The sequence below is a fragment of the Alligator sinensis genome, unplaced genomic scaffold (assembly GCF_000455745.1).
Source record: "Alligator sinensis unplaced genomic scaffold, ASM45574v1 scaffold628_2, whole genome shotgun sequence".
In the NCBI taxonomy this organism is placed as follows: domain Eukaryota; kingdom Metazoa; phylum Chordata; order Crocodylia; family Alligatoridae; genus Alligator; species Alligator sinensis.
In genome coordinates this window covers 7,156,125-7,171,395 of record NW_005841833.1, presented here as the reverse complement: position 1 = coordinate 7,171,395, position 15,271 = coordinate 7,156,125, and the positions used below count along the sequence as shown (strand labels likewise).

General features: G+C 43.3%; 2 protein-coding genes across 4 annotated transcripts in view; one reads left to right on the top strand and one right to left on the bottom strand.

Moving 5' to 3' along the window:
- Positions 1-767, top strand: part of XBP1 (X-box binding protein 1) — a gene marked incomplete at its 5' end in the record, with an annotated part of 2,116 nt that extends 1,349 nt beyond the window's left edge. The window contains one exon of the mRNA XM_006015281.3: positions 441-767. Coding sequence (XP_006015343.2) covers positions 441-630 — 190 coding nt within the window. The remainder of the gene's footprint in view (positions 1-440) is intronic.
- A 3,462-nt stretch (positions 768-4,229) lies between these two features.
- CCDC117 (coiled-coil domain containing 117) lies at positions 4,230-15,194 on the bottom strand. Of its 3 annotated transcripts, none has more exons than XR_003093204.1 (5): positions 15,162-15,194; positions 14,565-14,798; positions 12,104-12,241; positions 10,220-11,496; positions 4,230-10,058 (listed from the first exon to the last, which is right to left on the bottom strand). XR_003093204.1 is itself a non-coding variant. In XM_006015229.3 (4 exons), the coding sequence occupies exons 2-4, from the start codon at positions 14,654-14,656 to the stop codon at positions 11,241-11,243; spliced, it is 486 nt and encodes a 161-aa protein (XP_006015291.1). In that variant the 5' UTR covers positions 14,657-14,798; positions 15,162-15,194; the 3' UTR covers positions 4,231-11,240. The 3 variants fall into 3 exon arrangements, 1 of the variants encoding a protein (XP_006015291.1); XR_003093206.1 differs by having other exon boundaries at positions 4,230-10,054; XM_006015229.3 differs by having other exon boundaries at positions 4,231-11,496.
- Positions 15,195-15,271: the final 77 nt, after the last annotated feature.

Below are 15,271 nucleotides of genomic sequence, written 5' to 3'. Positions count from 1 at the left end.
TATAAAAAAAAATATATATATATATATTTATTTGCCCTGGGCTGCCTGTTATGTGGCCCTTAATGGCTTGTCAAAACTCAGTAAACTGCCCTCTGCCCAAAATAATTACCTGCCTCTGACCTAGTGTCATGATGGGCGGACTGATGCTGGGTGGGGGGCAGGCCTAGAGGAGCTACTGCACTGCAAACTAGTAGTGCAGAAGATTGATAATATTGATAAACTCTTCTGAAGGGTTAATGACTAGAAAGCTCTTGTATAAATCCATTGTGTAGCAGTAGGTATGATGCATCTCCTACTTTTTTCAATAATTACAGGCTGATGGCCACTTCTTAATGAATGTAAAGAAGTAGTTGGGTAGGGTGCAGCTCAAGTGAGCTTGGCTTGTACAGATACGGCAACTTGCAAGTTCGCTTTTTAAAGCAGTGTGTCTTGTTTTGCAGTCTGATCTCCTGCTGGGCATCCTGGACAGTCTGGACCCAGACATGTTCTTACAAGACTGTGATTCGGAGTCAGCCTGTATGGAAAAGCTGGAAGAAGATATCTATGGAGAGGAATTGGATCCCTTACCAGCCGCCCCCTCTCCCTCTCTGGGGTCCCCATCAGCAAAGCTGGAAGCCATTAATGAACTGATACGATTTGACCATGTGTACACCAAGGCCCAAGTCTTGGAGATTCCTGCTCAAACAGTCAATCAAAGCCATCTGCTAGTGAAAATCGAGGAAGCATCTCTCTCCCCCTCAGAAGGCAAGGATCCTGCTGCCTTCCCAGCTACAGTGAAAGAAGAACCTGCAGACAACTTCCTGCCTGAGCTGGGCATTCTGCACCTGCTCTCAGCTGATCACAGTCTTCAGCCCTCTGGTTGTCTACTGGATGCCTGTAGTGACTCTGGATATGAAGGCTCCCCATCTCCCTTCAGTGACATGTCCTCTCCATTGGACACTGACCACACCTGGGGGGACACTTTTGCCAATGAACACTCTCCACAGCTGATCAGTGTGGGACTTTCCCCAGCTGATCAGTGTGTGATCTCCTCACTAGTATTATAGTTACTCCAGAGGAAGAAGTGGTGTCACCTGTGCAGGGCAGGAAATGTATCCTTTTTCTTAGTCACAAGTAAATACCGTCTTTCCCCACCCCAGCCCTTTTAAAAAAATATATATTTTTTTTTTTTATATAATATATATTTCCACCAAACCAAGTATTGTTATGCTTGTGCCCATCTTGGACCCCATGTGCTGCTGGGTACAACACTACCCTTTGCACCATTACATTTCTCCTGAAAAAGAAATACCAGGTCTACATGTAGGAGGGTAAGGGGAACATTTGGCTCGCAGCTTTCTGCCTCTGTTCACCTGTCCCAAACAACTTGCCCTTTTTAAGCAAGGCTTTCCTTGTTAAGCTAGCTCTTCACTTCACTTCTTTCCCTTTTTCAGCAGTGAAGTCCTTATTTTAGTTACACCAGTAGCCTACTGACCTGTGGAGGCTACTTTTCCCTGCATGTACAGATGACTGGATCAGTACAGTTCTTCAAAAAAAACCCAACTGTACAGTTTAACAGAAATTTACTGTGTAAATGCTTTAAGTTTTTGTTTTTCCTTTTGCTACTTAGTTTCAGGGAGTTGCTTTCTCCATTTAATATTTAAAAAAAATATTTGTGCAATTAAAAAAGTGCAATGCAGTGTGAGTCTGTATCTTTTTTTTTTTTCTTCTTAATGATCCAAAGGAAGGGGAAGTAATGACTTGCCACCTCTAGTAAACGGGCCTTGTGTATAAAGGAAACGGAGCAACTGGGGTATGTGCATACATGTCTCTTTAATGCAACACTTCTATAGAATAGCTGCTCTGGCAGGTTATAGCCTGCACCATCTGTTCTGTTGAGAGGTAGATGTCTGAGCTGTGTGCGCAAAGCAAGGCCTGAAAAGGAAGAGCTAGGAGCTGCCATGCTTCAGACTGCTTATTTACAGGGAGCCTATGGATTGCAGTGGCTTAGCCTTAAGTTAATAAACCACAACCATTAAGTTCTTGAAATAGGATGCACTCAAGTATGCCAGTCCAGGTAGTTACTAGATTATTTTTTTTTGGTACTCAATGGATGCAACCTACATGTCAACTCTCTGCTGTACCTCTTATTAGGAATAGATCTGATTAGTCAGGTCTCCAAGTGGCTAACTGTGCCAGGAAGGAGTCCAGTTACTGTTATTGCACTGTATTTCACTTTCTTCTACCAAAAAAAAAAAACCTATACTAGAAAAAACCTAGTAACTCAAACTACCACTCTTCTAAAAAAAACAAACCCCATTAGCTGGAGGCTAGGTCAAGCACCATAAACTCAGTATTTTCACAAAAACGTGGTAGTCACATTTCTAGTTCTAAACTACTGCTTGACTGATGTTCATCAATACTAACCCACAACCTGGACACCCAACCCATAGCATGCTTAATGGAGTGGGTTGGTATGTATTGAATTTGTGGCTGTGGTTCCTTTCTACAGCTTTAGAAACAAGACATTGTAATACATTTGCACATACTTCAGAAAGTTGTGTTACAACAGAAGACACTGAAATCGGTAAATGACTATATTTAAGGTGGGCTGTTTCAGAAGTCTCGACAGGCACCTCATCCCCAGGTTGGTACTACTACCACTCTATAGAATATTGCGTCTGGTTCTAGTGCGTACACTTCAATAAATGACACTTAAACTAGAAAGCTGAAGATGAGAATGATCCGGAACCTCTGACACCCATTTTATGGTAAGAAACTGAAGTTCAGTTTATTCATTTTGATCCAAGAAAAGGCTAAGAAGCAACACTACACAGTCAAAGTACATGCAGGGGGAGATTTTTGAAGAGGGCTCTTATAATAGACACGTGCAGAAAAAGAGCAAACGAAACAAAGATGAAATAAGAAAAACAAGCACATCTCAAGTTTTGTTTTGGGGGAGGGGAAAAGGTAATTAGAGCAGTTTATCAAGAGATGCATTAGGTTAATAATCACTTGAAATCTATGTTAAATTAGAGGTTGAAGTAGAATCCTGGAAAATTAGAGTGGGAAGGGATCTCGGGAGGTCACATCTAGCCCACCCCCAACTACATCATCTCAGCCAAGGCTTTGTCAAGCTGGGTCTTAAAAAATCTTCAAGGATGGAGAGGCCACCACCTCTGGGGGTAAACTATTCCAATGTTTTTCTACCCTTCTAGTGAGTGAATTTTTCCTAATATCCAATCTAAATTTCCCTTGCTGTAACTCGAGACAGTTGCTCCTTGTTCTGTCTTCTGCCACCCACCACTGAGAACAGTCCAGCTCCTCCTTTTTCAAACCTCCCATCAGGTACTTGAAGGCTGCTATTAAATCCCCTCTGTCTCCTCTCCTCCTGACTAAATAAACCAGGTGTCTCTGTCTCTCCTAATAAGTCATGTGCCCCAGCCCCCTCACCATTTTTGTTGCTCTCCTCTGGACTCTTTCCAATGTGTCCACATCCTTTCTGCAGTGGGGGCCCACAGCTGGATTCAGGACTCCAGATGTGGCCTCCCCGGTGCAGAATAGAGGGGAATGATCAATTCCCTTGACCTGCTGGCACTGCTCCTACCGATGCAGCCCAGGATGCCATTGGCTTTCTTGGCAACGTGGGCACACTGCTGGCTCCTATTCAGCTTCCTGTCCACTGTCACCCCAAGGTCCTTTTCTGCAGAGCTGCTGCCCACTCAGTCGGCCCCCAGGCTGCACCGGTACATGGGATTGTTTCATCCTAAGTGCAGGACTTAGCACTTGTCCTTGTTGAACCTCATGAGATTTCTTTTGGCCCAATCCTCCAATCTGTCTTGGTCACTCTGAATCCTAGCCTACCCGCCAGCATTGTGTTATCTGCAAACTTGCTGAGGGTGCACTCATCTCATCTTCCAGGCTGTTGATGAAGACATTGAACAAAACCAACCCCAGGACCGACCCCTGGGGCACTCCACTTGATACCGGCTGCCAACTAGACATCCAAGCCATTGATTACTACTCTGTAAGCCCAATGCTTGAGCCCATTTTCTATCCACCTTACAGTGCATTCATCCAGCCCGTATTTCCTTAGCTTGCTTATCGCAATGCTGTGGGAGACTGTCTCAAAAGCCTTGCTAAAATCAAGATACACCACATCCACTGGTCTCCCCGCAGCCATAGACCCAGTCACTTCATCATAGAAGGCAGTCAGGTTGGTCGGGCATGACTTGCCCTTGGTGAATCCATGTGGATTGTTCCTAATCACCTTTTTCTCCTCCAAGTCTTTCAAAATAGATTACTTGAGGATCTGCTCCAAGTAATGACAATGCTCCCACTGAATTCAAATAGACAACCTTTTTCCTTGCATCGTCTACAGCCCCCAGGCTACAGACTAAACACATTTACATGGAGTAGTAGCCACTATCTGAAAGCAGCACCTGTGGAGGCCTCACAATTGCACATATTGTCCAAGAAAAGCTCACGAAGGACTTCCCACTACCCTTGTGGCTATGGTTTCCCTTCCTGCACAGATGTGTGCATGAGACATCTGGCCTTTAGAGAACAGCTTCAACTGAAATGTGAAACCTTGCAACTGATGTCACTGTCTTTCTGTTCAGTCGTTCAATTAACCTTAAGCAGTTTATACATGTGGTGATGACAATAATTTACTTCTGGAAAAACAGTACACATCTGTGTAAAGCTTCATCTCACTATATCCACAGCATTCTTACAATGCAAGGTACAAAGAACTGGGGTAAAAAAATCTCTCTCTGCCCTGTTATAACTTAGGGCCCCCAGCAAGAAGCACAGCAAGTCTTGGTTCATTCTACTTGGGACTTCTCACTGTTTCACTCATTTTCCTGCAGCTCTCCATTTAGGGTACAGATTGACTCGTAAGCACTATTCCCCTTTGCTTAAAATAGTTTAGGTTACTGAAGATGTTACTTTGTTTAGTTTCACTTGCATAACAAGTTGGTAAATTAAAGATTTCCTATGCACCTGCGATTGGCCAGTAAAAATTAGGCCAGCGTGAGCAGGCAGCTATTTAATCCAGCTTCAGATCCTGCCGCTTTGGATGCCAGGGATCCGATCCGGAGCTCTGAATCGGTCTCTTGCTTAAATTCGCCTGAAGCGGCTCCGAAGCTCCGGAGCTCCGGCCATAGGGTATAATGGGGAATCAATGAAATAGCTATAACGTTGTTTTTGGTCTGATTTGGATGAAACATGCAGGGGTGGGGGTGGTAGCTTCTGCTGAGAGCACGAAGCCTACCAAGTTTCAAGAAGATCGGTTCAGGGGTTTGGGGGGAACTGAAGATGACAAGATGCATTCAAAGAAGGATACAGTAGACTTCTTTAAACCCCTATAAGGAGTAACAGAATGAAGAGGCACGTGCCTGACATTTTACCAGGAGGCAACCACCTTACCTCTCTTCTCCAGGAACTGGATTTGCATTACTCCAATGGGACAGTATTAGTCAAAATCTCTACAAAGCAGCTAACAAGAGAAAGAAACCTACTTCTCCTCAGTTCTATTCAGTCCATTCAGGAAAGCAGTGCTCCCACTGTGAGACATTTAAATAATTCTCCCATTCTGTGTCAAGCAAATGACCCACTGATCTTTTATTTATTATTCAAACCACATGGTTATCTGCTGCAAACAAAGCTAGACAATGTAGTAGTAAGAGCACATGTAGCCTAAGCCAGTACTCCTTCAGTAGTGGAAGAACTGCCTTTCCTTCTGGGTAGCCAAGGCCAGAGCACAAGGCAGATAGCACAGGAAGGCAAACCAAACTCAGCAGAATTTGCAACATGAGTTTTGGATTTGACAAGAGCAGGGTTGGAAAAAAACAGGATTTCAATATATTCCTGCAGATTAAATCTGGCAAGGAAAGATTTGTCTGTCTGATGGATAGCTGTTTTATATTGATTTTTTTCTTCCAACCAGTGTTCCTTTCAACTCGGATTTCTCTTGTTCCCATGCAGGGTCACTTCCAGAGCCATTTTCCTGAATCACTAACCAACAAAGATTCTTTGCACTTTAAAAACAGCTATGAGACTTACAACTGATGAAATCACTAAACTAGTTAGTTGTTTGAACACTGGGGTGTTTGAGATCCAAGTATGCAAGGTCTTCAATGACAGGGCCACGCCAACTGCAATGAATGCTCAATCCTGATGGTAACCTCTGCCTGTTCAATATAACATAATGGCAAGAGAAATTGGAAGCTACCAAGTGGAATATTCTCAGCTGTAACAGACCTTTTAACACCACACCTTTAACTACAGAAAATGTAAAACTTCAGTTCTTAGGCCATTACATTTTAAATGCAAAGCTAATCATATAGGCTGCATATCAAGAATGAGTTCCTTAGAATTATCCATTACATTAGAAAACAAGCAAGTAACTGAACCCATGATAGTTGAGCCACATAAGCTTGAGTTGCAACTCTCCTATGCCTGAAGAAGGGCAAGTGTGCCCGAAAACTTGCAAATATCTAATTGGCTTAATAAACGTTATCACCTCTACCACTAGTCCCGGTTTCTTTGGCCTGTAGACCAATACAGCTAAAACCTATAACTCTCAGGGACAGTAGTTCTCAACCTTTTTTGTAACAGGACCCATCTGTAAACTTTGATGGCCAATCCCGACTCAGTACCCATCACTCGCAATGCATTGCGCCCTGCCCAGTGTGTGGGGCCGGGGGTGGGAAAGGGAAGCCCCAAGCAGCCCCTTTCAGGCTGAAACTATCCCATGTTTTTCTCTTTTAAAAGGAGAATCCATTTTTAAAGTTTGTTCATGACCCGTTCACATATTCCTTTGACCCTCTTCGGGGTGGTGACAGGTTGAGAAACACTGCTCTGGGAGGCATGATTGACAAACCAATGAAGAGCTGTCAGCAGCAGCAGCACCTAGTGCCCAACTTGCAATACTGCATCATCCCGCGCTTAGAAGGGAGCTAGCTTCTGCCTGCATTTCCCACAGGCTAGAACTCACAGCCTCATTGATCTCATACACAACTATTCAAATGTTAATCTCTTCCTGGTTTGAACCCACATCCTCCTCCCAGCAAGTGGGTCTGTCCTATGCTCCTGTTTCTGGTAGGAGAATATGGGGATGGGTCAGAAAGGGCTGTGGCAAGAGCGCACGCTCCAGTCACAGCCTTTTTACTGCCCATCCAGAGGGGTTAGGCTGGGTAAGAGCAGCCCTTTGCACTGCCCAGGTGGAGGGGTCAAGTGCAGGGACACCCAGGGCAAGCTCATTTAGTTATGTCTCTGATCCTGCCTGATTTAGGTTCATCAGAAAACCCCAGCACAGGCAGAGGTGTGCAGCAGCACCCTGGTTGAGAATCAATGAGGTAGCACAACAGCAGTTTTCAACTGCAGGTGCCACTACATTAAAAAATGTTTTGAATGGCTCCCTGACTCTAATAAGGCCGAGAACTGCCCTAGAGGTTGGGAATATCTCAAATGTAATCAGTAAGCATTTAGTCAGTTTTTGTTTAGTTCCATGTCTAATACCCCAAATACGATGCTTCTAATACATAACCTGATACCCCAATGACACTTCTACTACCATTTTTGAAATAACAAAAATTAAACACAAACTGGAAGGGACAGAGGGAAAAAATATGACCATTTAAAAAAACGTTTTAAGATCATTTAAATAATGATCTTATTCTAAATTTAAAAAACATGTAATCTGAGGAAAATAAATTAAATAAATGTCAACATGCAACAGAATCTTATTTTTGAGGTAGGTAAAGGACAAAGCAATTCAAAAGCACTAGTTCAACTTTTGAGTGGCTGGGCAAAAACATTCAGCTTATTTCAGATATCTTCCTACCCTCATACATCTCTTAACTGAACTACAGCTGAAGGATTGCCTCAGTTGCTGGAAGTCTTGTCAAAAGAGAAGCCACTAACTGAGGGGAGACTAGCCAGTCTTGCACAGAAACGAAGTGGGAAGGAAGGAAAAGGCTAAAGAGTAACAAAGCAACCCTGACTTGTTAGTATGACGGGGAACCTTGCAGTAGGGTTACATCAGGAAAAGCTCCAGAGCAGGTGCAATAGCAAGGACTGTGCCTCCCATGTAAGTCAGTACCGAAGTAGTTCGAAATTATGGCAGGGGAAGGGGGCTAAGCCTTTCCTGGATCTGGTGCAGCAGCAGTGGTACTACTCATGCCTGCAAGGCTTAAGAAAAACTTGCAGATGGACAAGGTTTTAACACAATCGAGTGGTTTGATCCAGTACAGGAAACACCATTCCTTTAGTCACACCTCAGGTTTTGCCATCTGTAAATCAAAAATAGCTTTGACTGAGCTCACCTGCAGCTTGTTTAATCTTTAGAGAAGTGACTGAAGGCCCCTGAATAGACATAGGGTCAAAAAAACAATAATCAATTACTTTGTCTCATGTCCCCATAAAAGCTAGCTATTACACAGGTGCACATTTTAAAGCTTTTCTTAGTCTGAGTTTTCTTGAGTTATTAAAAAAAACAAAACAAAAAAAATCAGAGCTAGGCTGGTTAGCTAACTCTTGGTGTCAGTCGAATTTCCAGCTCTTCTTCACTGTACTCTGAAGACAGTAAAGAAAAGAATGGACAATGAGTCAGACACACAGACAATATTTTACACTCATTTTTGTACATTAAAGCTTCTTTCAAGAGTAACTAAGTGCTGTCTAGCTTTCATCCTAGTTTCCAGTAAAAATGTTAGTCACCTAAAGAAAACAAACCACACATTAAAAATTTTATTGAAAACTAATATACAAATAGTAATTTGGTCCCAACAAGACACGCTGGAATCAGATTTTCCTATTTCAAAATAAAGCATCATCAAGGGTTTCCATGGTGCTACACCATTTGTGCCATCTTATAACGTGCAGAATCAGCAGAAGTTCTTTAAGGAAGCGAACGAGAAATGTAACCATCATGAATGCACATCCTTTCAATTGCTCATCTACCCACGCCTTGGGCAATGGATAGTTAAAGCAGACTGCAGTTCAACAGCCCCGCTTAGTCTAGGGATGGAAGGCAGATCTCACTCCCTCATCAAGTTAAGAAACAAATGTTTCCTCTTTTTCAAAACAAACAAGAACTCGAACTCAAACTAGATGCTTGCTACTCGAAGCTGAGCTGCTTTCCATACAAGAGCCCTCATCTTATGGTTTATGCCACTAAGGAATCCTAGATTTGACAAGCAGAGTAAACTAGTTCAGGGGGCTCTGCACAGCACCAAAGGATTTGAAGTGGACACATACTTCTGAACAGCAACCTTTGGTACAAATGGGATATGCAAAGTTGTTAAAACCATAGAAAAAAAATCCCATTTGTACTAAGCATATACAATGATTAGTTTGTCTGCAACTCAGATGAATAGCTCTGAATGAAAAAACAGCAAGTCTAAGCGGGGAAAAAAAGCTGTTTGGATTTCATCGGCCTCCTAAGGTCCTTTGCATTCCTCTGCCACGGTTTTGCTGTTTCTGTTTTCTCCATCGGATTTGTTTCAGGCCAAACCCATTGTCTTAGCCCAGTCTCAGCCTTGAACCTTTTCCACAGCACTACAAGCTTGAAGAAGATACCTATTTGGGAGCATCACAGCATCCTCTACCCGCGTAGTAAATAATGCCTTCCCTCAAACTCCTTATGTTATATGTACTAGGCTTCAAACGCTGTACAATTTTAAGTGATTTGGTAGGTTTAAGCAACACACATAAGAAATTTTGCGTATTACATGACAACGAGGTTTTCAAACAGGAAATTAGATACAAGAATGGAAAAAAGGTGCACACATTTGTCCAGTACAGAAATCAATTATTTCAGTGGAAATATTTTACACCAGTTTCCAGCTTACTTCAATAACGACTTAAGTACCAGAACAATGTTAGTGTTATGAAAACTTTTGCTGATATATGAAACAAAGTTCTTTTTCTTGGGCAAGTATAGCCAGCCAGAAAACAGAGTGGAGAGTTGAACAGGTGTGGAGTTCCTCAACCAGCCTCCTTATGCCCAAGTCCAAAGGGGTCTCTTCTCAACAAAAAGCTACCACTACCAGCCAAAACAGCAGAAACACTGGCTTCAAAAGAAAAGCTCAATTAAAAAAAAAAATGTATATTTTGACAGAAGTTATTAAACAGAAGAATGTCCAATCACAAAGGCTATAGAGATGGTATGTAAGCAGAAACATGGAGCCACTGCAATGAATCCAAAGCTCTGTCATGGAAAGAACTACTGTACCTGTTTCATAGTTTCCAGCGTCGGAAGGGACCTGAACAGATCATCAAGTCCGACGCCCTGCCCTGGGCAGGAACGTAGTGCAAGGGAAGTCAAGGCAAATAGATTAGCATGGTAAATGAGTAAGGTTCCCAATATATCCCACCTCCCCTGCTAGAAGGAAAATTTTCCTTCAGATATCTTCAAGGAACCCCAGGAATGGGAACAAACAATAAAAACTTCTCTTCACTGACTAATGGAAGAGGGGATTCACTTCAGTATGATAAAAAGCTACTTCTGTTTGGATAGTTCAGAGAAACCCAAACTATTTTTTTCTTTTTAAAAAGTTTCTTGGGCCAGTGAGCGAGTAAAATTAAAGAGCCAACTTTTCAACTCAGTCACCAATTTTACTTCCTAGTGACAGCAAAAGCACAGGGTACTAGTGTAGTTCTAACTTGTGTTTCCCTACCACGCTGCAGAACAGTAGTTTTCCAGGCTTGCATTTTAAGGTTGAGCTCAAGCCAGTCACAAATGAAGCAAAAAGTACAGAACTGCTTTTTCACAAAGGTGGCTTGTCTACCTCAGATTCAACTCAAAAGATATCTTCTGCTTTCAAAATATCTGAGCAATCCCAAACAAAGCTAGCACACCAAGCAAAGCATACGCCAAAATCTTAATGGCTCAGCAAGCATAAGGGGTGGGTTGATCCCCTATTACATTCAGTATCTGCTGTGTACTTCTCACCAAAGGCAACTACTAAAAGGACATTTCCCAGTAAGCCAGTTGGAGAACTCCTTCCCTGTTCCAAAGTTCATGGGATTTCCTTGTAAAAATGTTATTTTTATTGGATTATAAAAGCTTCTCTTCTGTTTCTTAGAGCTGTGACTGCCCAAATCCACATTCTTCTGATTGTTACCATAAAACAAAACAACACAACCCAAATAATAACACTTCAGATCCACGTCTCATACCAAAAGCGAAGAGAGAATGAAACCAGCTACAGAAACCTTCAAAAATGTGCACATTTCAGTCTGCAATCTGGCTTCTACAATTCCATTTCCTCTTCTGCACACCCAGGGGCTCCCAAGCTAACATAGAGATCTGGAGACATCACAGTCCGTTGTGCTTCAGAGAATGTTTCAGTCTGTGGGTGGAAGGCAGCTCCACATGCTGACTGCTTAGCCTGGCACCCTTCTGTTTCCTGATGCTTGAAGTTTTTAGCAACAGAAACAGTCTTCAGTTTGTCCGTGAGGAATTCAGGGAGAGGTTTCCAAAGCACCAGCTCCATTGAGGGACGGCTCCTAGAACGGATGGAGTCTTAGTTTAATCAAAATTCTTTCAGTTACAACTGTAAATGGAGAGGACCCATTTTATTCTACGTCAGCACAAAACTGTTTCCCAGAGCACACATACTAGTATTTCACCGGGTCTATTTGGTGGGGAGGGAGGGGAAAGATCACTCCCTGTCAGAGACGCTCTCGCAACATGTTTTTCCTGATATTAATCCCAATGTTTCCTCTTTCTTTATTTCATTGCATTGCTTTCACTCCTAATACCACAAATAGGAGGGAAAAAAAAGCTTCTCTCCCATGGTACCAAATATGACCACCACTGTTTACAACACAACAGTTTCCCCTCAAGGCAGATTGTTTACATTAGCATATGGGTTAATGCAAGGGAGTTTATAGTTTAAATGGAAACTTTTTACTATAAATTGAAAATAAGTGTCCTATTTTTAACCAAATAAAAGATCCTGTTGCACAACACTGGTTACATCACAGAGAAGATCAAAGGGTCTCATCACAAATACTTTTCGATGACAGTGAAACCAAAGCTTAATGACAGATGGGACCCCTTCTCGTTTGCATGCCTTACCGATGCAGTACCAACATTTTTCCCACAACTTACATGGACTCTATTATTTTCTTTGTCAGGACTTCACCAAAATCCCTCTTCATCCCTTTTTTAAGGGTATCAGACAGGACAAGAGTGGGCAGATTGCTAGTATGTCCATCAGCATGAACATCATCATCTTCATCAATTATCCTAGAAATGGAGAGGAAAGGGGGAAATAACAGAGTATTGAGTACACAGCTATCAGTCATCTCAGTCCTGAGTAAAGGTATTTCTACGCTGCAGAGCGTTGTACAACACTGCCATATCATAAAAGAAAAGTACTGATTGCTAGTCAATGGAAAATCTAGTTCAGTCACAAGATATAAAAGGACTCTTAAAGTAGCAATTTCACCTTCTTAGCTCTTTTTCATTCATGAAATCCTTCATATTCAGATTTCTTGCTAGAGATTAAAATGACACAATGCTTGATCATCTAGGACCCATTACAAAGACTTTCTTTGATGCAAAACATTTTGCATCAAAGAATGCAATCTTTGTAATGGGTCCTAGGATGTACATCAGCACAGCATGTGAGAATCTGGAAAGAGCAAAAGAACAGAATCTTCTAAAAAGTTCCTAAAAATTAAAAAAACCCTCTATTAATAAGGCTGACACAAAAATGCCTTACACCCATGTACAAAAACACTGAGTACCCTTAAACTTAGTCCATCGAAGATCAGAAAATTATGTCTTTTGGGCACGTGTTGCATTTTAACATTGTTAAATACAGTTTGCATAATGCTCAATTTTTCTACAACATTTTGCAGAGGGTTCCTAGTTGCACTTTGCTCTGACCATTAAAAAAAAAAAAACTTCACATGAACACAATTTTTCAAGTATCTGACATTTCCTTCTACCACAGGAATTACAGTACTTTACAGGCTGAAGCTGACAGATGTGAACCACTGGTATAGACTGCACAAATCATGGAAAAGCCAAGCTTGTTTTCTGTATTTACTTCAAATGGTTTACTGCTTTAACTAACAACTTATTATCAGGTGCGACTTATTATCTGGGCTTTCTATTAAGGGAAGTTTCACTCTCATACCAGCTGGAGAGGAAGGATAAGCCAGAAGTTGGCATACTCCCCTGGGACTTGGGGAAACAAAGGTTACATTTCTCACATCTTCCAGACTTTGTGTGTGATATTGGGCAAGTTATATTTCCCATATTTCTCAGTTCTTCATCTGTAAAATGGGTTTAACAGCTCTACTGTACCTCACAGAAGCATCAGAAAGGCAATTACACTAGAGACAGAGGTACTCACACTACAGCAATGGGAAGTCATACTAGAACTCAAGAAGATAGTCTCAATGTCTTATTTCCTAAACATAAAGCATGCTTATATTAACACTACTGTTTATCACTGTCTTTGTCTTCCCTTCCTAATTACTATTTCTTAAATAAAGCCTGGGCAGATACACGGTTTGAGAATGCTTTGAAATACTGGCTCTTCAGATCATACGCTCTTTGTCTCAGGGCAAAACTTCCACACAGAATCCCTGTAGCATTCAAGCAAAGACCAGCGATGTGCACAGCACGTTCTCAGAGTGCTGCCCGGGGCAGAAGTCAAACTCAAGCCATAAGTGCTGCTCAGACTCAATGACCACTGCCTTACGCGAACAACAGGCTGCCTGCAAACACTCTTGCTCAAAACAGCACAAGTAATTTTCTCTCACGGCAATTTGGCTGAAGGCATATTGTAAATTTAGCTTTTACGCTGAATAACTTTGAAATGTAAATACTCCAGAAGGACAGGGGGTGACTGACACATGTTTAATTCAATGCAGATAGGACAGCATCAATTCGTGGAAGACGAGACTTGTAGTTTGAGCCCCAGACGTGCCAAAGTTTCAGTAACCACAACATTTTGATGTCACGTGATTTTGAGAAAGGTGTAACATAGGCCACACATGCCTCCCAAGGCTGGGGGCCAGGGCGACTGCCCGCAGGAGGTAGCAGCGGTGTCGGGAGTTTGGTGGTGGTGAGCGGGGACCGCACCGACACTGGTGGCGAGGGTGGGGACTGTCTGCAAGCCACCGCAGCTGTGTCAAGCAGCAGGGAGGTCCCCCCCCACAGCTGGACGCAGAGCCAGAGGGGGGGGCACCAGCACTCCACCTGCCCCCTTTGCCCGTCGCCTACGCCGAGAGCGCTCACTCTCCAGCGCTCTCGGGGGTGCACGTGCACACCCTACGCATCGCCTATGAGGTGTAAACTGATAACCCCTTATTCTAGTGATCTCAAATTTGGATCGCTAACACCACCCCAAATATCCACGTGGCATAAGTTTTCAGGATGATTTAAACCTGCACGCGGGTTTCAAAGCACTCGAGAAGTGAGCTACACAGAAAACTAGTCTCCAACTTATAACGGTGCCGGCACCCCACTACAATAACCTAGCAGGTTGCAGTTTCTCTCAACGCCACGAAAGGAAAAGCTAGGCAAACCCAGTCTACTCGATCCCTGCATTTACCTGTCCTCAATTTCCTGAAGCTTCCTGCGGGCAACCTCGTACTGCTGTTCCCCCATTGTCTGATCCATTTCTTCACAGGAAATTTCTAACATGCCAGCTTCAGGAAGGCTACCACCGCACTGACCTGCTAACGCCCCGGCTGCCTGCTGACCTGCGCAGAGAACCCATTCTTCGGGGCTGGGAGTCAGAGGGCAATGCTCGGCCGCAGTCAGTCTCCTCTTCCTCGCAGGGCAGCTGAGACACAAACAGATTCATAGTTGGCGAAAGGATAGTTGATATCGTGATGCAAAACAGTAAGATCATAGTCTGTCGCGTCTGCACTGCTGCAGAGCTGGCAGACCGCGAAAGCACAGTCTCCTTCGGACAGCACGCAAACGTCCAGTCGAACCTCAGCGCCTGCGCAGGTGGTGTCCTTACGTGAAGCTAATCACCGCGTGTCCCGGCAGATGTCCCTTGCGCGTGCTGCAATTAACCCAGGGCGCTCGCCTCCCACCCCAGGCTCAGCGCGCCCGGCCCCGAGCACATCTCCGCAGCCCCGCAAAACAGCACGGCGCAACTGAAAATAAAAACAGGTCTCAGAAAGCCAATTTAATTTACCCATCTGCTTCGTCCTCCAGTTTGTGTTTCCTTCCGCAGCGAACGGGAACTCTGCAAGGGGAAAACGGACAGCCGGTGACCCCGTGTTGCTGCGCATCCCTGCACAGAGC

Coding starts and splice junctions, on each gene's coding strand:
- CCDC117 (XM_006015229.3), bottom strand. CDS start 14,656: ATGTTAGAAATTTCCTGTGAAGAAATGGATCAGACAATGGGGGAACAG. Junction 12,242..14,564: donor CTTCAGGAAATTGAGGACAG/GTAAATGCAGGG, acceptor CTCCATTTCTAG/GATAATTGATGAAGATGATG. Junction 11,497..12,103: donor AAGAAAATAATAGAGTCCAT/GTAAGTTGTGGG, acceptor CATCCGTTCTAG/GAGCCGTCCCTCAATGGAGC.